The sequence below is a fragment of the Pipra filicauda genome, unplaced genomic scaffold (genome assembly GCF_003945595.2).
Source record: "Pipra filicauda isolate LSUMZ 115617 unplaced genomic scaffold, ASM394559v2 scaffold16_size7369187_pilon, whole genome shotgun sequence".
Classification (NCBI taxonomy): Eukaryota; Metazoa; Chordata; class Aves; order Passeriformes; family Pipridae; genus Pipra; species Pipra filicauda.
The window spans coordinates 1,125,232-1,149,992 of record NW_024104207.1 but is presented as its reverse complement, the minus strand read 5'-3'; the positions used below and the strand labels follow the sequence as shown (position 1 = coordinate 1,149,992).

The 24,761-nt window shown below is 37.0% G+C and overlaps 1 protein-coding gene across 2 annotated transcripts; it reads right to left on the bottom strand.

The window, feature by feature from the left end:
* Positions 1 to 445: 445 nt before the first annotated feature.
* On the bottom strand, positions 446 to 22,853 carry CEP43 (centrosomal protein 43). Of its 2 annotated transcripts, XM_027712079.2 has the most exons (13): positions 22,562 to 22,853; positions 14,973 to 15,026; positions 13,082 to 13,136; positions 12,392 to 12,480; positions 11,438 to 11,572; positions 9,190 to 9,273; positions 7,921 to 8,138; positions 5,755 to 5,835; positions 5,430 to 5,539; positions 4,767 to 4,835; positions 3,998 to 4,037; positions 3,268 to 3,361; positions 446 to 2,802 (listed from the first exon to the last, which is right to left on the bottom strand). In XM_027712079.2, exons 1-13 carry the CDS (start codon positions 22,649 to 22,651, stop codon positions 2,728 to 2,730), a joined length of 1,194 nt encoding a protein of 397 aa, XP_027567880.1. In that variant the 5' UTR covers positions 22,652 to 22,853; the 3' UTR covers positions 446 to 2,727. The 2 variants fall into 2 exon arrangements, with proteins under 2 accessions (XP_027567880.1, XP_027567878.1); XM_027712077.2 differs by lacking the exon at positions 5,755 to 5,835 and having other exon boundaries at positions 22,562 to 22,852.
* Positions 22,854 to 24,761: the final 1,908 nt, after the last annotated feature.

The window sequence follows — 24,761 nt, the reverse complement described above, 5'->3', positions numbered from 1 at the left end:
TGCTATGCTTATGCATTGCTTTGCACAGTGGAAGGAATTCTTTTGAAATGCAACCAGCTCTGTTAACAAAAAAGAGTATTTCTAACCAGACCTAGCTGGTACAGAACTACACAGAGTAATTGCAGGTGCCCCTCTAAGACACTTGCTTCTCAGCTCACAGAAATGTTCCCATCTTTTATGACAGGGCTCTGGTTGTTAATTCTAACAGACATCTGAGGTGGGGTACTCAACTACATTAGGTCCTTCAGGGAGAAGCCTAACGTGAAATACTAAACACTATGGTGTGAATTGTACAGTGAAACAAGCATTCAAGAGAGCTTAACTTGTCAGTTATATTTAAATACCTCTAACAAGCATTTTTCATGAAAACCCCTCAAACCCCACAGAGTTTCCTGAATTTGTCTAAATGTTAAGATTTTTGGTTCAAGAAGTCTCAAAGACACAATTTAGCCAGCATAATAGCTTTATTTTACAATTTGAATTATTATACACAATTCAATAAAAGCTCACAGGAGGAACAGCATGGAGACTTACCACTTTTTGGTATTTCCTTTAATTAGAGCCAAAGTGCAAGGCTTGCCATTAACTCCCAACGTAAGAGAACACACTCCTCTGCTAACAAAAGTCATGTTAACACTTAAAATATGTAATTAGTTTTTGAAAAGGCCACATCTTCAAATGTAATTAGAAATAATTTAATAAACTTTTTGTTTCTTTTGGTATGATAAATTGCCACATATCTTACAGCTAACAGGTAATGGAACATCGTGTTTTCTAAGACACTTAAAAAAAAACAAACAACACTGCCTCTGCTTTATTCCACACACTTTAAAAATGAATGCCAGAAAACAATTGTTCCCAGGTGTTCATGTGGAATTTTATTTCCTTCAGATATGCTGTTGCTCTTAAAAAAAGAAAGAAAAAAAAACAGGAAAAAAAGAAAGGAAAAAGTAAAGAAAAAATACCAACCCAAACTTTTCATATATAGTATCTTGAGGCACAGGTTCCCCTATCCATAAAGGAATTTTTTACACAGGCTGTATCATATAACATTGTTGCTATTTGAAGTCTATGGCACATGGACAATGGTGAAAAAAATTCTCCTGCGCTCAGCTGCTACAATATGGCACAAAGTTAAAAGTTAACAGCATGACCAAATATTCTGATGCTTTTTTGCTGGCTATTTTGGGGTGCACATAAATAAAAGGCACACTTTTTCTCTCCTCTCAAATCATTTATGTAATGTACAAGCCTAAGTTCCCAGCACTGCTCCAGGCCTGCTGGCCCAGTGCAAAAAAAGATTTAAGTCAGCTTCCAGTTATAGTAGCAGCTTTCTATGCTTAACCAATGGCTTTAGTTTAGCATGCTACTTCCACTGTGGTGATCACTGATGACAGGCCAACAGTGTTCCTGAAAAAAAATTTACAAAGTCTAAAAAAAGGAAAAAAAGTTAAAATTAAATTATTTATATTCACTTACATGTCTAGTTTCCAAATGTGTTCACAATGTTCAGAAAGTGCACATTTTGAAGTCTTGTTTCAGTATTACAAATGTCCATGACCTATATATTATAGCAGCGCCATGTACAGTATTGTTAAAGAACTGTCAACGTTTCCATTACTGACCCTGTTTTGCAAGAGTATCGTGAAAATACAAGAATTTGCTCTTAGCTAGAACTTAGTGTCTGTAACGTTTTCGGTATGGTATTTTTAAATATTTGCATTTAATTCTGTACAGCAGAATCTGAAAAACAGAGGGTTAAGTGGTTTCACTTTTTGGCGCTCATTTTTACTTAACAAGGATTTTCAAGAATGAAAGTAAGCTTACAGAACATGAAGAGCCCTCAATAATAAAAGCTCCACAAAGCATTACCACACTGTTAAAAACTTAAGAAAACCCATTAAAAACTTAAGAAAACCCAATAAGATTTAGTTAATGATTTGTGAATAAAATTACTTTTCGTGATTTAACAACAGATAACATTGATGAAATTATCATATATAAAAACAGCTTAGGTCTTTACATCAGTGGTCTGACAAACATTTAAACAAGAATATTCTGAGTTAAGTCTAGTGCTAAATTTAGCTCCTAAATATGGCTAAATTTAGATTTAAGAGTTTAGATACTCTCAATTTGATATGCCTTTACAAAAGTTAAAGTCCAACTTTCAGAAGAGTCTGTAAAAGAGCAGTTTCAAGTAAGTCTGGAGTAATTAGGTATTGTGGCTAGAGTTACCATAAATATGTACTACATGCTGACTTGATAAAATTGTGTTAAAAGATGTGTAAGTTGAACCAGTACCTTTGAAGGTTCTTGCTTTGGTTATCTTTAAAAAAAAAACCCAACAAAAAAACAACGGACTGTTAAAATAACAGTGCAAGTTCACTACAAAGCCACATGCCTCTTTCATGATGTTCTCCTATCAACCGGTTTTTATTATGCCCACTGCCAGCAATGGACATTCGGCTTGGAAAATCCACCTCCTGCTGTAAAAGGTTTGGCTGAACCAAATGAAGAAAGTAATTCTGATATCAGACTCAAATGGGAACACACTATTTCATTTAGTCCTTGTAAAGAATATTTAAATGCCTTCTCCACCTACAGTCTTTTGAAACACAAGGCACAAGAGTAGGGAGTGGACATTCCAGCAAAAAGTGATTGTCTGAAATTAATAGTCCACAGCAGTCTTCTAGTCCAGCACAATGAAAGATTTTTTGTTGTCCAATTCTATGCCACGTCTTCCAGATAATCTGCAACGTCACTTAACTGAGAAATGGTAAGGTCTTGTGTGATGCTTTCGAGCTAGAAAACAAATAAAATTGCAAACTCAGAAACCACAAAAACAGTATTATGTCATGCAGTTCTTCATATAGCAACCTATCCTTTTGGCCTCAAGCTCTTTCAGCGAGATTTCATAATCCTTTAGGAGATGCTCAGACAGATCTTGAGATAATAGGTTTAAGACTTTTGTATGCTGGGTACTAAACCAGCCTCAAATACATTTTATATGCCTAGAAAAAGACAGTGAATTGTGCTACTGAACAACTGTTGTGGGGTTGTTTTTTCCTTTAATCATTATAGTATCTAACTTGGCAGGGATACTAGGTGCAAAAATACAGAATGCAACAAATAATACAACCTTAACATGTTACCTAGTAATGTAGGATTATAAAAATAATGTAGCCACAGTATTTTTAACCTTCTGTGAAGTAAAGTCAAGACAAGATAAGAAGACTATCAAGAACAAACATTTTGAAATAATCATACTTTATCACTGGCATTTGATTCTTCTGTTCCCACAGAAATTTCATCTATTTCTTCTCCGATACTGATATCACTTTTTTCTGAGCGGTGACTAGTACTAAAGAGAAAGAAAACCAAAATCATAGAAATAAGACTTCCTTTTCAAACACCCAGGTATGACATTCACCTTATACCTGACATTTGATTGGGATTTCATTTCCTAGCAAGTTAAATATGTAGTTACTTAAAACCCCATAACAACTAATGGCTTTCTACCTTGATGAAACCATGATAAATACTGAGAAGTACTTAGGCCTCTGTCATGCAGTTTACAACACCAATGCCTTCACATCATAAGGATGAGGTTGCTAAGTATTTATTACTGAGCACCCACAATGCTTTACTTTCCAGTTAAATATTTCAGCATATAACAAAATCATTGACTAACAGCATTAATTAAAGTGTTAAAACACTGTTAAGTGCATGGTTCAGGAAAAAAATCTCAAATCCCTTTCCCAAAAAACGAACAAAGTAATGTCTTAAAGTTAGCACTAGGTTTTTAAGGAACTCATTATCCCTATACAAACAGTGACCTGTTCGTTGGTTTTTGAACTCGTAATTAAACCTATTAAAATAGCAAATTGAAGTTTAAAGGAATGCTGAAATACTGACAGACTCCAGCAATAGTGACTGTCTGAAATATTATGAAATAATTCAAATATGCTAGTGGGTATGCTTATAATGCTTCTCTTACCTGTTGAAGTCATCAGCATATTCATCATCATCTCCGTTTCCTAAATAAGTTTTAAAAGCTATTAATCAAACAAGTTTTCTTTTTGGGAAATGCAAAAAAAAGAATCTATTCCTGCATCAAAATACATGGTTTGACGACCAGCAAAAGTGGGAGTAGATTAAATTACTTGTGCAGATTAGAAAGATATTTGTCCTTAATTAATCTCAATACTGTTAACACAAACTGTTTCAAAACTGAACATACATTTTCAGGATGCTGACTACATTGCTGAATACAAAACTTAAATACTTGGCAGCTCTATTTTGAAAGAATGTTGACTGTTCTTCTGTCACATCTTCTTCATATTGCACCTAAAGCTAACAAGGCAACTTTCAAAGATGTGGAGGGCAAATAAATATGCAACTGAAAACCAGTAATACTTATCAGGCTATCTTTTACCACAAATATATACCCAGTCTTTTTGTAGAAACCTAGACAACAAAATTCATCACTTGACATTAGCAAATGTTTGCACATAATGAATCAAATTTTTTTCCATGTGTAGAACACTAATCCACAAGACACCAGTTATCCCTTTTCTGTATTCCTTTAGATCACATCTTGCTCTTAACTCCAGTCAGCTTCACAATGGTGCCAAACAGAATGTCAGAAGTAAAAGCTGAAGATTTTAGTTCAATGTCTATTTCAGTTTCTCAGATTGCTCTAAGAAGCTGGGCCAGAATTTACAATTAAAAATATCAGAGCTTCCTAACATTTATCAGTTACTTACCTAATTCTAGTGATCCCAATTTTGCATTCACCAACCGCAGGTCTTTCAAAACAGAGTTTTTATTCAAATCTGTAAACAAAAGCATTTATATCAGAAATCTGACTTGTGACTCTTCAAGAAGATCCCACTTAAACATACCAATCAACCATTTATAACAACTGTTTTTTATAACAACCTTATATACTTTTATAGTATAGTATGGCAATATTATATTAAATTTTCAGGTCTGAACTCATAACATTTAAAAACACGAGTAGTAAACAGGGATAATTTCCCAGTACTCAGGATCAGGTTTTACAACATGAAAGCAAATACCCCTAAAGCACTGGTGCAAATAATGTAAGATAACAATACGAAGGAGTAAGTCAATTTTGGTTAAAAACTGAGCAGTAGAATTACATGCTCATAAAAACTGCTTTATGTACATACAATAAAAGGAATGTAGATAAGTATTTCATGCTTCAAAACATAAAATGTCCCAATGGTAGCATAATATATCAAAACCAATATGCAATCAGTCAGTGAAGAAAGCATTACTATAAAGCACATTACAACCAGAAGGGGGCCACATACTCTATCACATTTCCATCTGAATGTGTAGCTCACTCATTACAGGAAATATCTTCTACAATCATCAAAAGACAAAAACACATGAAAACTTACTATCAGACTCCTTTATCAAAGGTGCACCAGTCAGGGAGCTTAACCCACTTTTTAGAGGCGGTGCATCAGAAAGGGATGCTAGACCTCCTGCTTTACTGGCTTCAGTTTTCCTAAAACAAACCAAATAAATAAGTACTCCACAGAACTGTAAAATGTGCGCAGTTCATTTCTTTTCTATTATTAAATTGTCATAAAATAGAAAAGCAATATTACAGCAAAAAAGAGCAAGGGGACAGGACTATTCATTCTGCCATCTTAAAAACAGCAGGCAGTTTATTGACACAAGTGTCAAGCACAACATCCACTAAGAAAGTCACTTTCTCACCCATGCAAAGACTTCCTCCTGTCTTCTCCCACAGACAGAGCTTCTGCACCTTCATCAGCATCACTATTTTTATCAAGGGACCTTTCATTATCCCCACATGTAAACACAGCCAAAAGAAGAAAGATTCAGGTATAAATCAGAACTTAAGTTTGTTTTACAACTAAAAGATATTATGTCTGATGAAGATATTAATTCTAAGAGCAGTCTCACTTACAGGAAGATAGATCTCATTATCACATGTTTAAGTTCACTTGGTTACTACCTAGTTCAAATCCTACTTGCAAGCAAAGGATGAAGAAACACAAATTAAAAGAGACCAAGACTTTCACATTTAGTATTGCCAGAACATTGCTGCTGTGATTCCATTCCTATAATAATGGACAACATTTGAATCACTCATTTTATCTAGATCACCAAAACATCACGTGTAACATCACACATTAAAATGCTTCAAAATTTTGAACAGCGGGTCAGAGATCTAGAGCCAATGAGTACTTGGATCATCTCTCATACTCTCCTTAGTAACTGCTTGCTCCCTTCCTCTCCAGTGCACTCATCTTAGAGGAACGGGCAAGGCTCCCATGAGGAAATTACCTTGTTGCAAACCAAGCGATGCTGGTGCCTCTCCTACTTATTTACCCCTTGGGACTCGGGCACACCAGCACAAGGTGCCACAGAGAAATTTCGCCTGAAGAGTATGTTCTTTTTTCTCCTCTAGAGGAGTTCTCAGGAGGGTAGAAATGAAAGATTCAACAGAGACAGCTCACAATCAGATTCTAGCTCATTTGCTATTAACATATTCAGCAGACCTTATTATGGGACCTTACTAGAATACATACATCATAATAACATCATGCATTACAAATTACTACCTGGTAGACTGTGACTCTACTATAGACACACAAAATTCAAAAATCGTTTTTTCTGTAGGGAATTTCCCTACTAGGAAAAAAAGATGCTTACTTTAAAAATTAATTTAAGAGTCTCTTTCTTGGATGGTTTTTTAAAAGAAATACAGTTTACCTAGTTTCAACGTGAATTTTCTTTCTTGTCATATGAAAATTCTCAAACAATAAGAAATGAGTAAATATTATTATGCAGGCATTTTTCCAGACTTTTCTAATTTTCCCAATTTAGCATTTAAACCACCTGCTATGATGCTTTCTTTGGTTAAAGGCTAGTTAAATGAGCCCTTGAGTAAAGAAGTACTGAAGTAATAATACAAAAAAGTTTATGCTGGTCTGCCCACTATCAACATAGTTGGAGGGGAAAGCCAACATGAGGGGAGCTACTTCCAAACTGACTTACAAATGATTCTGCAATGTCTTCTTAATCTCTGCTAAGATTGAGCAATTCTCTGATTATTTGAGCACAGCAAAAAGAACACCATGAAATAATCCTGCAGTACTTCTCAATAGTGATACCTAAACTAGGCTTCAAGATAACTCAACATGATAACACAAAGATAGGTTTTTCAGTTTTATAACAAAGCTGTTGTATAGCTCCTGTTTCAAATGATATTTTTCAGTCATCAGACTCCACAGATGAACAACAAAAAATGGGCTTCAGGTGCATCTGCAAAATTGGCATACGCAGAAGAAACAACACTTCACTGAAAATTTTACTGCACACAACAGGTGTTGTAACGTAAGAAGAAACCCTCAGCTGTGAGAAACTCTTATTATTATTACAGTTTATGGAGCCTGATTTTTGTCCTCCTTACAAAGCCATACAGATATTTAAAGCACTTCCTCCTTACAAAGCCATACAGATATTTAAAGCACTATCCCTGTCACTGTCCACTTCTTTTAGTACAGATGACCACTGCAGCTCTGTTGCAAGAAGAAACACTGATGCCTGTGCTTCATACCTGTTCATTCCACCAAAGAAATAAGCTGGGAACATTTTATAGCCTTACTGATGCACCTTGAAGTGATACAGGTTTTTCCACTCAAGGTACATCCCAAGAGATCCCAGAGGACAGTCTTTGTGCATTTCAAAGAATAGTCAGAGAAATGCACATTTCAGAAAAAAATGTTACAGAATAGATCTAAACACTTCCACTTACATGTGCAAATAATCAAATAACAACTAGCTCTCAAAGGTTTGCAAATATCCTGAGGACAAAACAAACCTGGTATTATGTAGAACATTCATGTTACCTACCAGCCATAAGTTCTTTCTGGTTTGGGTATAGGATCATCAAAGAAAGAGTCTCCTTCTTCATCATCTTCATCCACAACTGCATCACTTTTTTCTTTGGTATTCAAGTCTTTGTTTTCTAGTTGAGGATCTAGTTTTGCTTCATTAGGCAGAAAATGAATGCTTCTTTTGCTTGCTTCCCCTGATGAGACACTGGTATCACTCTGAGTGTTTTCAGCAGCCTTGAAAGATAAAGAATGAAAGGAATAAGTATTTATGTCTGGTAATACTCTAAGTGGTAATATAAACAGACAACATATAACTACTATCACTTTTTAAAATGTTAGCTCAAATTCCTGAGAAGTCCTAATAAATTTATTAGTATCATCAAGAATCACACGGGAGAAAAAATTGTTTTATCACTTTAGAAAGTGTTTAATGTTGCTGCCATAAAAAACTTCTGTTCCATCTTGTGCACTGCTATGCTATCTAGATCACTCCTACTATAAAAGCAAACAATTTTAAAAGATCTTGCTTATCAAATAAAGAAATCTACAGACATAGTACTTTTCTACCTAGCAAGGAATACTGCTATTTTATCTTCTCCTAGACTTATTAAAATTAAACCAGTAAAAAGATTTATTACATTAACTTATTTTTTGCACACTAATAACAGCACAGTTTTGAAACAAAACCAACAGTTTTTTCATGCAGTTTTTTCATACCAACAGGTATGTAGGTTGTAATGTCCCAAGTGTTTCTTTATCAGTCATCAACTTTCATTCAGAAGACTGAAGTAAAATTTTCAAATTATAGGCCATGAGAGTTAAAATTACCTTGGTAGGTCTTTTTCATACCAAGGACATTTTATCTCAGTCACAGAATCACATTCAATTGTTGGCAGCAGCTCAGTTCTTCTAGGGCAAGAAGAAGTACTCAAACTCGTAAGTGGTAGCAACAACAATATTTTAATTTCATATCCTAGAGGAACAGAATTGTTGTTGAAAATTAAGAGCTTAATGATAGCCTGACTAGAATAAAGGGGAAGCTACAGCTACTTCTCTGTTCTGGGCCTTGAGGCAGTAAGCTGCTACTATGTCATCTGAGAACCTGCAAGCACAACAGTTGGTCTTTGCTTGAATTCATATATAAAAGTTTTGCTAAAGTGAAATAAATACTTTCAAGTTGCAGATGATTTAAGTGAATGCCATCATATCTGCAGTTTCATAGGAGTTCTCTCTTTTACCTCTCATGTATGTCATGAAGCTTTTCATTATGTATAAACAATCCTACCTTATTTGGTATAGAACGTGTACTTGACCTTCCATCAGATGATTTTGATGTGGGGCACTGGTTATCACTTAAAACTGGAGCCACCTAAAAGTTTCACATAAACACTTATTAAAAAATATATTTAATTTTGTCATAATTCCATCCAACAAGAAACAAGGCTACCATCCTCACTTGCACGGTATGCAAAGTGTGACATTATCTGTGGGAAGATGACCTGGCGTAAAATAAGAGAAAACTGGGAAGTTATGTTCACATTCTAACAGAAGTTACAACAGAATGGAAATTATAGGGTGAAACGCAGTTGGCATGCACGAAATACATTGCACAATGATTGCCCACACAACACAGCCTGCAACCCCAAATGCATGCTAAGAGGGATGAAACAGAGGGCGCAGAAGAGTGGATATACTGCGGTCAAGCTCTGTTGTAACCTTTGTAGGGAAGGGAACTCAATGGTACCATGTAGCTGATAAATCACATAGCAGCTGTCAACCAAGGGAGAGACAAGATGTCATCTTGTTGCTGAAGAAGCAACTGTGGCGAAATCTCTCTCCTTGGATGAACTTGGTTCATTATAATCTAATTGTAATACTAAGTCCATCTAAAAGTCACCCTCCTCCAAGGTACAACCACCCCTCACTGAGCATGCGCTCCATATTTTATTGACTATAAGTTAAAGAGCGAGAGATAAAATCTTACACCAATCAGTAACAAAAGGGTGTACGACTAGAGTCACTCAAGCTCCACCTAAATGTAAAGTAATAGTATAAAAGTAAACTAAGAACAGGGAGAAGTTAGGGAAGACTCCACCATAACTTCTGGGATCAGTTGATGAGCTGAACCTGTGTTCTCCCCCACTGGGTAAGAACCATATTCTACGAGTGCTAAGTGATTATTTTGAGCTAGCTTTCGTTGGTGATTAGAGCTTGTCGGTGTCATGCTTTAAATATGTTTTTGCAGTCACTTGTTACATGAGCAATCTTACAACATTAACTTTCTAATATCGGTGTTTTTATTAATAAAGTGTGTTATTCCACAAACTGTTTAGCACGAGTCCTTCAAGGGTACTATCAGTCCCCAGCAGCAGATAACATATTTGACTAAGAGTGAGGAGATCCCAGAGAGTGTCTCCAAATTGTAATAAAGGATTTGACTCCAATACACTGTTGGTTGGCATTGTCTCTGAACGAGTCAGTCAAACCGCCCTCTGATCCAGCAGCACTGTTCACTGGAGCCCCGATAATGGGACAATGACAGACTAGTGGGGCACAAGGGTATCAGCTTTCCTGGGGTGCTGACAGACTGATCAAACACCAAGGGCTTGAGGAAACGCCCCTTTCATGTGACAGAAAATTGCTATGTCAAGAACTCAATGACAACTGCTTCTGAATTTAAGCTTTCATTGGGGTACTGAATGCATCTTGGGTGTAAAGAACTTCGTTTTGAGTCACAATCAAATGCTATTGGTTGGATTTCATTAATTTAATTAACAATATTACTGTCATTGCCTTCATGTAGTTCAATACTTTGATATATTTAGTTTTAAATACATATTTTTCAGAAGAGCTTTAAAGTTTTTAACTTGTAGGCTTTTCAGGTCATATTAAAATTAAAAGTATGCCAAAGAAAATAGGTACCGACAGAAGTGTTATCAAATCACACTAGCAACTAGAAAATAAGTGACACAGTGTTTTGTGTCATTTATCTGAATTACAGAATTACAACTAGGTTGTAAAAGACCTCTGAGATCAAGTCCAACTTTTGACCCAATGTCACCTTGTCTACTAGACCATGGCACCAAGCGCCACATCCAGTCTCTTCTTAAACACCTCCAGGGACGGTAACTCCACCACCTCCCTGGGTAGCCCATTCCAATGTCCAATCACTCTCTCTGTAAAGAACTTCTTCCTAATGTCTAACTTAAACCTCCCCTGAAGCAGCTGAAGACTGTGCCCTCTTGTCCTACAGCTCATTGCCTAGGAGAAGAAACTGATACCCACCTGGCTCCACTCTGTGCTACTATGTTTTAGCAGAATATTAGCAAAGAGTACTAGGGTGGCATTAAAAGTAGTAGAATCGTCATAATGTTTATCTCTTATCTCTCTGATAAGTTAAGTTGAAGGCATAATATAGTAACAACCCGAAACACTGTAATATAACAATAGCCAGGTGTTCTTAATTTCAGTTTTTCATCATTGAAATGAAAATTAATAAATACAGAAAGAAATTCCATGTTAATACTACTTACTTCTCCACTGCCTGAAATCTTTTTCTGCTGACACTTCCTAACAACCTCCAACAACAGGGGACCACCCACAGTACCTTCTGCTTCTGTAATTCCCAAATCTCGAGCTAAGTTTTCTCGACCATCAAGGCCATTTAGCTGAAGGAGAATTAAAAAAAGAATCACAACATAGAAATAACTGTCAGAAAACAAAATATATTGTAATATAAAAAAAGCTTTTTAGTCTTATTTAACACAGCTTATATTTTGACTAAACACTGATTATTTAAGACTTCCTGTTGCATGTGGACTAAAGCAATAAAATCATAGAATCCCTTAGGTTGGGAAAGACCCTTAAGATCATCAGGTCCACCACTAAACCATATCCCTAAGTGCCACATCTACACATCTTTTTAGATACCACCTATTGCATAATTTACTTCTGATCTATACCTGAACTTGTCACAGACCATGCAAAGTTGTTTTAAACATGCAAGGATCTGTCCTTAGCATGCTATCCCTGTTGGTCCCTCACAACTGAACTATACTGTTTGTCAAGTATATCTACACAAAGTCCTTTGTTTCACTGAAATTTCTCTTAGAGTACATTACTGACATTATTTTAATTTTCATGCAACAATACTAACTTATTATTATGACGTAGTAAAGTTAGTGGCAAAAAATGTTGCAGGAATGTTCTGTTGCATATGCTATTATATGATTCCACAAAAATTGTTAACTTGGTAATTCATAATTATCGAGCATTGATTCTTAATAAAGGGAAATACTCATATAAGCACACATTTCTGAAAAATGTGTCTTTATGACAATAAGTAACTTTTACAGACTAAACATAAAAAAAATTATTTCTTATAAAAAGAAGCAAGTGGATTAAATAAATCTGCTACAGTTTTTCTATTTATTGCCATGCAGTCCAAACAGTCAGCATAGCATACAAATAAAACCAGTACATCTTACTGTGCTTGATTCAGGCTGAAAAACAGCCAGTGTAAAATCAAGATTGAAAAACCGCAGAAATTCCGCAACAAGACCTGCTACCAAGCGACCTAAAAAGGAAATAAGAGTAAAAATACACCAGATAGAATTCTTACTTCAAAGATTTAACATTAATGTGGTTTCAGTATAACACAATTTAGACATTCAGCAAACTAGTACCACATTGTAAATTTGTATACCAACTCGAAATTATCTAACCCAGCCACTACGTCAAAATCATTTAAGTCAATAATACTTCAAGAGCATAGAGATTGCCTACAAAATTAATGTGTAAGATTTTTTTTTAAACTATTCAGCTGTTTAAAAAACATCATTTTGACATTTCTCCTATGTGTTTATTCACTCCTGCACCTCTACAGTCAGTTTTCACTGGTTACTGTTTCTATTGGTCTAGAATGTCTCAGAGTTAGCAAAACCGTCGGTTATCGTGAAATATTAATTTAAATGCATTAATCATCTTAGTTAAAAATACAATTTCAGCACTATTAAGTTCAAATATTATAGATTGAATTCTATTCTAAATGAATGGTAATTATGACATCTGAAAGGAACAAAAGCATGATGACTGTACTGTTAATAAGATTCAAAGATTTAATATTTTGTTTCCTATTTTTACTATTTTGACAAGTATATACTAAAAAAAGAACTTACCATCTTTTGTACCTAAAAAAGTTTTCAAGCTTTCATTTACCAGAGGTGTTTTGTTCTGTCAAAAAGCAAAAACCAAACAGTAATTAACATCATCTTTGTGCTAGAAAGAAATTGAAAATCACAGTAAGATAATGTTTTGTTGTACTCTGTTCCACAATGATGCCTCACACATGTAATTCACTTCTTCAAAATCTACCTTTGTATTGATTCGACCACCTACATGTAAAAGCTACATTTATCTAGGAAAATTAAATCTGTCTCAGAGCTAAAATAATTTCACCAAAATTCTTACTAGCATATTGATTTTTATTTACTTAATGATTAAAAAGGTAAGGTAAGCAGTTAACTTCCCAGGTTGCTCCTCTAATATAGTGCGGAGTTTGTTTAAAAAAATTCAGTCCAGCTTTTCAAAAAATGGAAATTTACAAATCTTCTAGACAGTGTGGACCATGCTAATAACTAGTACACAAATGAATACTAATCTTCTATTAATTAAAAGATCTTCAAAGATACTATGAAAATGTTTTTTCTCCCTTGTTAGATTTGCCCTCTTCAACTTTAATTTTTAAACTGAAATAAATCAATGTGCTATGCTTGGTTTGTCAGAACTGTTTAGGGATTTTTCAAAACAAATTCTAAATGCCATTCTTGACATATCAAAATGTCCTGGGTAAGAAAAGGATTTGCTATATGTATTTATTACTATAGTTGTAAATAATAACACACACGCAAGAAAGTGCTGCCTGAAAAAAGGAAATCTATCTTGCTTAATATTCAGGAATTCAGAGGAGTGGTAAGTATTAAGATACTTCCAGTGTCTACAGTGTAGATTTAAAATATCATGATAAGCTTTTGGAGAAATGGTGAGCAGAAATCTACTGCAGCAAATTTCTCTTCAGTGCTATTATTCTCCAGATAGTGTGGGAGGTTGTTCTCTGGGCACTCCACAATATGCTGAAGCTTCCCATAAGAGATGGCACTGTTCTCCAATATCACTCTTCCATCATGTCTCCTTCCACAATTTTACACTAAATTTCTGGAATATGGAATCTCATATCATAGAATAACTACTTCTCCTCCTTACTAATGTCACAATACTGTCTGTTTCAGTTAAGCAATTTTCCAGAAAGAGCACAACCATCTAACCAGTAGAGGAGGAATAGAACAGTTTCCATTCCTCTCTTTTTGAAACAGAGGATGGACATACAGTACTTTCTACTCTCCAGTTCTAGAAAATGAAAAGACACAGGAAACGGAGCAATGTCGGCAGCAGAAGAGGTCACAAGACCAGTGTCTGTATACCACAGCAGTATTGCTATGTAATCTTGATAGTATCTCATTCCCTTAATATTATTATATTGTCAAAGTATCAATACATAGTCCATCTGCTAATTAAGAATTCACCCTTAAGTATTAAAGCAAATTATCCTGAAGCAAGCCTACAACATCCTTATGGCAAATACCAAAAGCATTGGCATTTTACTGCATTGCTTTCACAATACAGTTGTCAAAAACCCCCACTATAATATTTTCAATTTCAAAAGACATTATTCTGATTTGAGAAAATCTTGATCAGTCAACTAGATATCTTTTTTAAAATAAGTATTTGATAGAGAATACATTTAGTTATTCTGGTCAATTGGACAGAAGCAATATAAACCCAGCAGACACAGTTACTTAAAAGTACGATTTCGAAAGGCTATTTAAAAACATCAGGAAACACCCTGACAATCCTGTTTTGTGTTCTTTATGCATCATGCTCTTATGCAGAAATACATATTTTTATCTTCTTACATTTCACAAATAGAAAGTATTAAAGCAATTATATTTAATTCTACATGAAGAACTACCAGGATGTTTTTTTCTGAATTATTTTTTAAGGTTCTCTTACCTCTACTTTCTCTTGTTCTTCTAATGCCAAAAACACAGCTGCTCGTAACTCTGCCTGCCAGGTAAAAAACAAAACAAATAGCATTTCTATAAGCACTGTTTTCCCTATGCAAATAGAATGCAAAGAGCTAGCAAGTAGCTTAACAGCTATTTGTTTCTCCTCAAGCAACTTGGCATGAACTATAATCTACATCAGCGCAATCAAAACACATAAGATTACAGGCAATGTGACTTGAGGCAGAGAAATAATAGTTTCCAGTCTGAGAACAAGGCGGGAGGGGGGAGCATGGAGGGGGAAGCAGAATTTGATACAAGACTTCCTAAATTACTTCTTTGTACATAAAAAGATTCCAAAGCACCTACATTATCTCCTGTCATATCTTCCAAAAGTTAAACATCCGGCTGTTTCAGGCAGCTTTGAAACACCTATCCTTAATCTACAATTCATTCAGGAAACATGAACAAATAGCTTATAATAGCCCATTTAAAAAGTTAACATTAAGATATACAAATTCCTATTATTTCTTGTCAGATTATGTGCAAAAACCAGAATTTCTCAAGGAAAAGAGCATCTCAGTCATTCAAACACTCCTGTAGTAACATTTTACCTAATTCTAAATATATTACAATCAGTAATCAGAATTCTTCTATGGACTACTTTGAATATTTAAGTTTAAACCTTGCATACTTAATTTTTGTAAGCACTACAGTTTCTCTACTTCTTTCGTTGAATGCATCAAATGGATAACATACATTTGATGAAGTAGTCTGCCATCTTAATCAACTCTTAATCTGACATTTTGATTAACTCAGTCATTAGACAACATTGCAGTAACAAATTATAAAAGACAGTGTATGAAAGTTTTCTCAAGAGCAAAAAAGAAATCAGGGTTTTAAAGAAAGATCTATTTCCATAACTAAGAATAAAAACAGTATGAAGAGTGTCTGGACTTTCTCATGTATATTACAAGAGACAACTAAACACGGGTTACCCTGTAAGTGCTCTGTCCCACCAAAAAAAAAAATCCTTTAGTGGGAAAAACAAACACTTCCTTTTTAAGCAAAACCCTCTTTCGACACCTTTTCAAATGGCAAAACCTCTTACACTGCATTCCTTTAAATATTATTCTTACAAAATCAGTTTACATATAACTTTCCCACCAACAGCTAAAAACTTGTTTATTTAGTTCTATGTCACTATGATAAACTTAACATGCTTGTGAGGCTTTCTTTGTCACTTATGCCACAGAAACCAAATATACTAACATAAGAAGACAATAAAAATAACAAAGAATTCCTGACTGGCTACTACAGCTGTTCAAAATAAAACACACCAGCCATTACATGTGGATAGGGGTAAACCCCCTTAAGGGTCTGGATTATGGGACTCTATAACAAAGTTGTCTGAAAGTAGTTGCCAATACATCAGTTGATACAGAGTCTGACCCGTTTGAGATTTTGGAACAATATCACAACGGTCATTTTTTTTTTCACATAACTGGGATTGTTTGCCTGTTCCACTCCTTTAAGTCCAATCCAGTGGCTTTTAATTAAAAATTGAGGTGCTTTTCTTCTTATTTATTTAATAACACAGCGTCAGTTTCTCCCAGATGTTGCCATTCCCCACTAATAGCCGGTTCACTCTTATTTACTTTAGTGCCCAATTAATAACCTTAAGGTCAGGAGCTCATCACTAGAAGATAATGCCACCAGTATTTATGACATCTCCCTTTTTCTTACCTGCATTATCTAGAACATCCCCCTAAAGCCTTTCCACAGATATGCAGCCCCTCAATCGACCCTTCAATCCTGCAAGCATCACAGTATGCTTGAAGTTACACACTCCTGTACTATCTCCAAAAGGAATATTTGCACCACTACGACACACTGATGTTCATCCTTTGAGGTGGGCACTGCTCAGATCATAGCAAGATATTCTCAAAATATCATCTCGATAAATTTAGACACGGAACCATACACTAGAATCTGTGCGAGATTAAGGCAAAAATTCTCAAGTTCATGCAGAAGGAAGTAGAAAGCAATATAATAAAAAAGCTGAGGACAGAGGAATAATCACCCTAATATAAGATGAATCATAATAACCAGTAGAATGGATGATGTCATATAGGCTTTTCAAGATCTGAGACCAGTCACAGAGAATTTGAACACCAGAGACTGAGATCAGGTATGGCCATAGCAATTTGCTCCCACCAGTAGATATAAAGGCTTATATAACTGCATAGATTAATCCATTTACATCATTGTTCTCACACTCCTTTTGTTTTTAGCAAGTGTGAACGGTTTGTATTTGTCTTTGCTCTGGTATCCTTCCACACCAACCCAAACTGTGTTCCATACATTGTTACAATCTGCTCTTGCAGATTGTAACACATTGTAACACATTGTAACAGATTGTAACACGTTTTCCACATTCCACACTGCCTCATTCTGATAGCAGTTTTCAACATAATCCAAATACATCATGAAGAATTTTATTCACAGTCTAGTAGTACAGCAGAGCAAAGCTTAATAATCAAATTCTCCACCCATATCCTTCCTAAGGCTTCAATAAAACAGGGTTATGTCAACCTAGACAGATGTTGATGAGTAAGGTAGGTGGCAGTGTCTACCATCCATCAAGCCTACAGACTTCTTTCTCATCCCCTGAAGATGCCCGTTCTAAGTAGTTTTATCAGGCAAGAGCTCATGTCAATGAGACAGCAATTTGATTTCACTGAACTTAGCTAAAATGAGGAGGGCTAACATTGTATATGACAACTACTGTCTGTATCCGAGAAATGTATGGGTCAGTGTTTTGAAACAAAAGAATGTTTCCCCTTTTCCTCCTGGGCATTTACAGCTCGTCAGACAACACTGCTTTTTACTGATTGCTGTTTACTATAAATCAGAAGCTTGTAGTCCATGAAAGAAAGTATCTTTTCCACACTGAATTATAGTATCCCTCTTCAGAACCTGGACAAGTTTACCCTATTTTAAATATAGAGTCTTTTGCAGGTATCCTAAATATTGTTCAGGAAAACAGCTCCCTCAACCTGCAGTTCCCTGGAACAAGGGAAAACAGTTCTTAGTATCTCAAGAGCTCCTCAAACACACTTTTGAGGTGACATCTCAAAAATGCCAATCCAATTTGGAAATATGCTCTTAATAGGAAGACAACAAGCACCCACCTTAACAAGGTTATTAGTCTGATTTAGTATGCTTATAAAAGCCATCCACAGCAACTTAAATAGCAGATACCAGATGAGAAGTAAAAAGATTAGAGACCATCCAGGAATGAAAGATGACCTGTAGCCTCTAACTACCTCTTGCTTGCAGACTCCAAAACATCTCTCGCATTTATAAAAATTAGCAGCACATGGGCAGCTTCCTGCACAACTTTCAGCACCTCCACTTCCTAACTCCAAAATGGCTGTTATATACCTTGGTAGATACAGAGCAGATGCACTGCTCTGGAAAGAGCAATGGCAGAACATGAAGCTGTTTAACCTCTGCTGATCACCCCAGGCTAAAACCCTGTGTACATCAGGCTAAAAAGCCTGCACCAGTCTGATACATACCAGATATGTATTACAAATCCAAAGCTGGTGCCAAACCATAATCAGCAACTTCACTATGAATATTACTCAGTATCCACCCTGTCCCTCTCCATCTGCAGTATCTGTGAGGTTCTCATCCTTGAGCACAAGGTGGTGTGCTCTCCTCACTACATGCTAAATTTTGAAATCTTGGCTAAGTGACATAAAGGACTGATTGTGCATACATAATCCTTTAGACATAAACTGGTGACTGAGTCTGGGACTAGCAGTGGAATCACATTGTACCTAGACTCCTCTCAGAGGAATTTATAAAGACCTTTCTGAACCTCACGACTCAATGGGAGCATCTCCCTGACAGTTTTGTCTGATCCTGTCCTCTACGCAGAAAATAATCAACTGTAATTTGCCATTTCATATTGTTAAACCACCGTCACATTTACCACTGAACTTTGCTAACTTAATACTTTATATCAGTAAAGTATATGTTGCTTCTCTCTTATGAGTGAAGTGCAGGATCACATCTGCGACAGAACAAGACCAGTCAAGTAGTTTGCATGACCATTTTTTGTCAGCAGCCTAAATCGGTTAAGAAAGTTAAACTTGCTGGCAATGTAATTGTAAAGACGAATGCCGGAAAAAGGAAGAATTCATAAAACAAAGGAAGTAGTAAACACTTAAAATCATAAACTCTAAATGTCCACAGCTACATTTATCAGGTGCATGTCACAAAAAGTTCCCGTTCTCATATTCCCAAAGCAGGATACATGTATGATATTATGAGGACCATACTGACATTTAGATGTTGAATTTCAGTTAGTTTACCTGAAATAATTATAGACGGTTATATTTTACTTAACTTATAAAACTAAAAAGAAATAGATGTTATATTAAAAAAAAAAATTAATGATTCTCCTTGATTACAAGAAATGAGTTGACTCTCTGGTATGAATAACTTTAAAACAAGCAACCAATCACAACATGCAGAAAGATGACAATGTAGTGTAAAGCATGTTCATCATGACAGCTTATAATTCTAAGACATTTAAAAGCACTGGTCATTATGATAAATAGAATGAAGATACAAAAGCAAATAGGACAATTTTAACTGACCTATATGTATGCAGTTAACAGCTCATTTTAAAAAATAGTACTTTTATCTTATCTAGCATCAAATTATTTTCCAGTACCTCAGCTGTCCATGTTTTGAAGCAAATTAGTAAGAAATTAGCAGTATCAGCAGGTCAAAAGCTTTACTAGGCATATGAGATTTGTGAGTCTAACCTTCCTCACATCTGTAACAACAGCAAGTTCCAGAGAAGATGCAAAATTCAGGTAATATAAACTTAATTTTTCCAAAACAAAAGAGATTAAAAGATACAAACCGAACCAAAATAAGCTAACAAAGAAACACAGTAAAAAGCATAATGGCTCCTTTTGGTCTGATGATGACAGCATCCCTAGGAGAAAGATCACATTCTCTTCAAGACACAACACCCCTATTTGTACACTATCACATAGAATCACTATAATTTTCACTAAAGTACAAATATCCAAATATCCACAGTTATATTCTGTATGTTTACAGAATTCATTAGAAAGCTGTCTTATCCATCAGACTAATTCCAATGATTAACAAACTATATATATTTTTTCATATATATATACACACACATATTGCATCTTAGAGAATACAGGAAATTCTTAACTGCAAGTGGCAAATACATTTATACATCTTCCAGTTTTCACAATATTACTTCATTAAGTACTCTAGTACTCAAACTCTAATGTAAATTCAAAAATCCCAACCATATTTTTAAAATGTCAAGTAACATTTTTTTCAGGTAAATAATTTACGTCAACACCAATGCTCACCAGAAATTAATCTCAAAATAAGAATAAACTAATAAACTGGAATCCATTATAAAATCATGCTTTATTAGAGAACAAAGGTATCACAATAAGTTTCTTTCTAAAAATTACTCAGTCATTATGCTATAAAACGTATTACCTGACTGCCTGATACATTCCATCCTTTGAAATTATTCCCCTTAAATTCCAGTCCTTCCAGAGCTGTAATTACCTACAGTGCTTCATACCAATGCATACCACTGGCCACATTTTTCTCTTTAATATAGCTACTTCAATAAATCCCTCCCCCCCAAATGGTCAGTACTCATTCTGAAGTATAAAAAAAAGACTTTTGATAACATGTAAACATTCGGTTCACCACATAATAAAAAGTATTAACACGCAATAGATAAACAGTATTGATCACAATTCTGTTTAATTTATTTTAATGAAAGAAAGACTGCAATTTTTTTAATGGATTGTATAATCTAATTTCAATTAGAAGACGACAATTTAGAAGACTTGTTCAACCTTAATTCTTCTAGCAATGGGCTTTTTGTCAGATACTAGCAGAACAAATTCTGTAAGTCATTAACACTATCAATCAACACAGTCATCAAACTCACATGCCAGTTAAGGTTTACAGCTAAGAAAAAAACCACCATGAATTCCTCCAATCAACAGCCTTAGCCATAAGCATACCAGTTATTAAACAGTAACTCCTAGTAATAAAAAAAAGACATAATCTGGTTGTATTTTTCTAAGTCATTTGCTAGTTTGCCTTAAGGATACCTTTCAGTATATTGTATGCCGCACACTTTTGGCATTATAGAATAGTGAACTACAATAAATATATTTACGCAAAACTCAATGAACTGGCAAGCGTAGTACAATAATTTACACGTTACACAAAGGCAGGAATTAAGAAACTACAGCTCAGGGGCTCAATGTGACCCAATTGCCTTGCAATTCTTTTTTTAATTACAATTTTATTATCACCATACTTTCATTGTTTAACACTACGTGAGTGGTTAACAGGTGGCCCAAAAGGCCTATGTGACATTAGTTAGAAAAAGGTCTCCCTACTCTAATTGCAGTTAGATGAGCTAGAATCTTCATCTACTTTGGAAGTTTAAATAAGGATCCTCCATTTGAAAGGGAAGAACAACACTGTTTTTAATATTTTTGTTGAAAAGTATGACTAGTCCAAAATGCAGGAGACTTCAAAGCACACGCACAAATATGCTCTCACTCCCATTAACCATTTCAATTATTGAACTGTTCCTCAAGTATCAGCAACCACCATCCATCTCTGAAGGCTTAAAACACAGCACTGTGGACAAACACCACTGTCCTTGATGTGAAATCTTCACTTCATCTCTCCTTTAGCGTGGAAGGGAACCCATCTATTTTTAGGCTTCCTTACCTATATTGCCGTCTACTATACACACTAGTTATTCATGGAAGCTTGTAATGGAAACCATTTTCATACCCTTTCGGACACAAGTTCAGGCTACACCATAAACTTGGAAGTAGTGTACACTCCACTGTGTTCCGTATATTTTCTTAACATGGCATTATTTGTTCGTTGTAGGCAGGTAGGATCTCCAGAGAGTTTCCAGATTTAGCAAGCCTTCAAGGTACAGCTCAACCAACCCACACTCAAGAGAAAGTGTTTAAATAGCGACCCACAGTAACTCGCTTGAAATTTTCAATAGGGGCTTTTCGTATCGAAGCAGGGATAAACTCTATCCACCCCGTGCCGCACCACCCGGCAGCAGAATGCTCCCAGCCCTAAGTTTAGCGGCAGCAAGGGGGCTCCTGAGGCCACACGGTCCCTACGAGGGCAAACCCGCACAGGCGGGGGCGGGCTCCCCGCGCTCCCGTCCCTCTGCCCGCCCGGGGGATCCCGCATTCCCGCGGGGCACAGCCCGTGCGGCGGTCAGGCCCGGGGCCCTCGTACCAGCTCCACCACGAATGGCCAGGGAGCACCACGGGGAAAGCAAGCGCCACCGCCAGGCCGCGACGCAGAGGGAGCGCCCCAGCCGGGAACACCGGCTGGAAGCGGGAGCGAGAAGGGACGAAGCCCGGGAAGCCTCAGCCCCCCCAACACTCCGCAGGGACGCAAGCCGCCGCCGGCGCCAGCCAGCGCTCCCCGCTGGGCGGGAAGCTCTCCTTCCCCAACCTTAATCTTATTGAGCACCCCGCTGCTCTCCAGCGTCTGCACCAGCAGGTCCCGCAGCTCCGTGTCCTCCTCCGCCGCCGCGGCCGCCATCTTGCTTCTCCCTGACAACCGCCCAAACCGCGCTAGCGGCGGAACGAGCTCGGCAGATTCGCCTCCGCCGCCGCCGGCGGCACTAGCCCAGAGCGGACCCGAGGGAGTGCGGCGGACCGGGCCAGCGGTCCCCCTCAACACCAGCCCGAGAGGGGACGCAGAGAGGCCGCAGCCATCCAGCGCCTCCGCCGCCCGCAGAGCCTGGAAAGTGCGGCGGCGAACGCGCAGCGCGGCCGCGGGCGGCGGGCGGGAAGTTCAAAGGGGGGCGGCGGTAACGGCTGAACTGGGCAGCCGCCCAGCTCCGTCAGCGGCCCCTCAGATCCTCCCTCCTTCCCGCCAGGCTCGAACCCAAGGAGCCATACGAGGAGTGACTGAGCCTGTTCAGCCCGGAGGAGAGTGAAGGGAGACCTCATCGCAGTCTACAACTCCCTCACGATGGGAAGAGGAGGGGCAGACACTGATCTCTCCTCTCTGGTGACCAGTGACAGGACCTGAGGAAATGGCCTGAAATTGTGTCAGGCGAAGTTTAGGTTGGATATTAGAAAAAGGTTCTTCGCTGGAACAGGCTCCCCAGGGAAGTGGTCAGAGCACCAAGCCTTCCAGAGTTCAAGACGCGTTTGGGTGATACTCTCAGGCACGTGGTGTGACTCTTGGGGTGTCCTGTGCAGGGGCGGGAGTCGGACACAATCCTCGTGGGTCTCTTCCAGCTCTGAATATTCTGTGATTCTGAACGCCAAACCAAGCCACCTTCACCCACATCTGCTCAGAGTATCGTAAATGTTTTCTTAACACACTTTTAGGAAAAAAGTCTAACTGGATTTGTTTGTTCTGTTTGTGCAATGGAAATAAAGCAAAACAACACATTGTGTCAGGGAGACAAAATTTGAAAGTCTCTATCTGGATTCTTAAACCCTAACCTAAACGTAAACCGCTGAAAGGTGGAAAAATGTATTCTTCTGAAGGGTTTAATATAAAATCTTTAAGAAAGATGAATCATGCCAACCTCATTTTGGGTTGTTTGGGTTTTTTTCAAGGCCACACGTTTCAGCATATAAACATACAGAAATCTAGGATACTAGTACATTTGTTGAGAATTTTTTTGAGGAAAATGTTATTTTCATGAAATTTAAAAGAAACTTTTCAAATATTCTGACATTTCCTCATTTTTTCCACCACCTTCTAGTCACAGCATCATGATTGTTAATAGCCATCAGGAGATAAGCCAATAAAGAAATAAAAGATCATAGTACACAAATGAATATTAAATGGAAAGTCTTGAGGAGACAGTTGTCTAAAACAGCTTTCCATCGTCTTTCTCATACCTCTCAAAAACAGTCTCTTTAATAACACATACACTATTTCATGATATTGTGGCATAAAAATATGGTTTCCTTGTCCTAATACCTTAAGAGCATACAGTATTTTAGCACAGCTTTGGATCTCTCTCTGAAACCACATTAATGGGAAACTTGTCTTTGGGCTTAGTTTTCACCAAGTGCAGTGTTAATTTGGCAACCTCAGAGAGCAAATTCCCTATTGCACCCTGAAACACAATTAACACTGGAGTCCAAGACCTTGCAAGCTAGAATGCTCGTGCAGTACAGCCCACTCTTTTCACCTCCAGTCTGCAAAGATAAAATCAGGCTGAGTGTCCTTATCTACTGACTCTTCATGGGCAGTGACAAAGACTTCAGATGGAGCTGTAACATCCTCAGCAGCAGGAAGAGCAGTGCTGCGTACAAGGATCTGGAAAGCTTCACTATTTTTAACTCTTCAACAAAATTTCTGAAACTTTTGATACCTATTAGACACTGTCAGCGACAACAGCAGATGGATCACTCATTCCATCCAGCATGTTGTTTTGCTTGTGGAAGCAGATCTGCCCACATATTTCTCAAGTGCATTAATAGAAGATGGCTGTGATATATCCCCCCTAGTCCAAAACTATACAAGTTGATTAACAATCACGCTTTTTATTTATGATTCACACATTGGCAGAGAAAGAGAGACCAGAATATGTTTCATAGTTTACCATAGCGCTGAGAAAACAGTAAACCAAGTCCTGCCTGGAACATTTGTGACTCATCCCTTGGGGCTCCTTCCTTAGAAA

Bases quoted from the DNA above. Each gene is read 5' to 3' on its own strand.
- CEP43 (XM_027712079.2), bottom strand. From the start codon at position 22,651: ATGGCGGCCGCGGCGGCGGAGGAGGACACGGAGCTGCGGGACCTGCTG. The intron at 13,137-14,972 runs GTAAGAGAACCT...GCTTTTTGACAG, and splicing joins AAGAACAAGAGAAAGTAGAG to AACAAAACACCTCTGGTAAA. The intron at 4,038-4,766 runs GTAAGTAACTGA...AAACTTATTTAG, and splicing joins ATTGGGATCACTAGAATTAG to GAAACGGAGATGATGATGAA.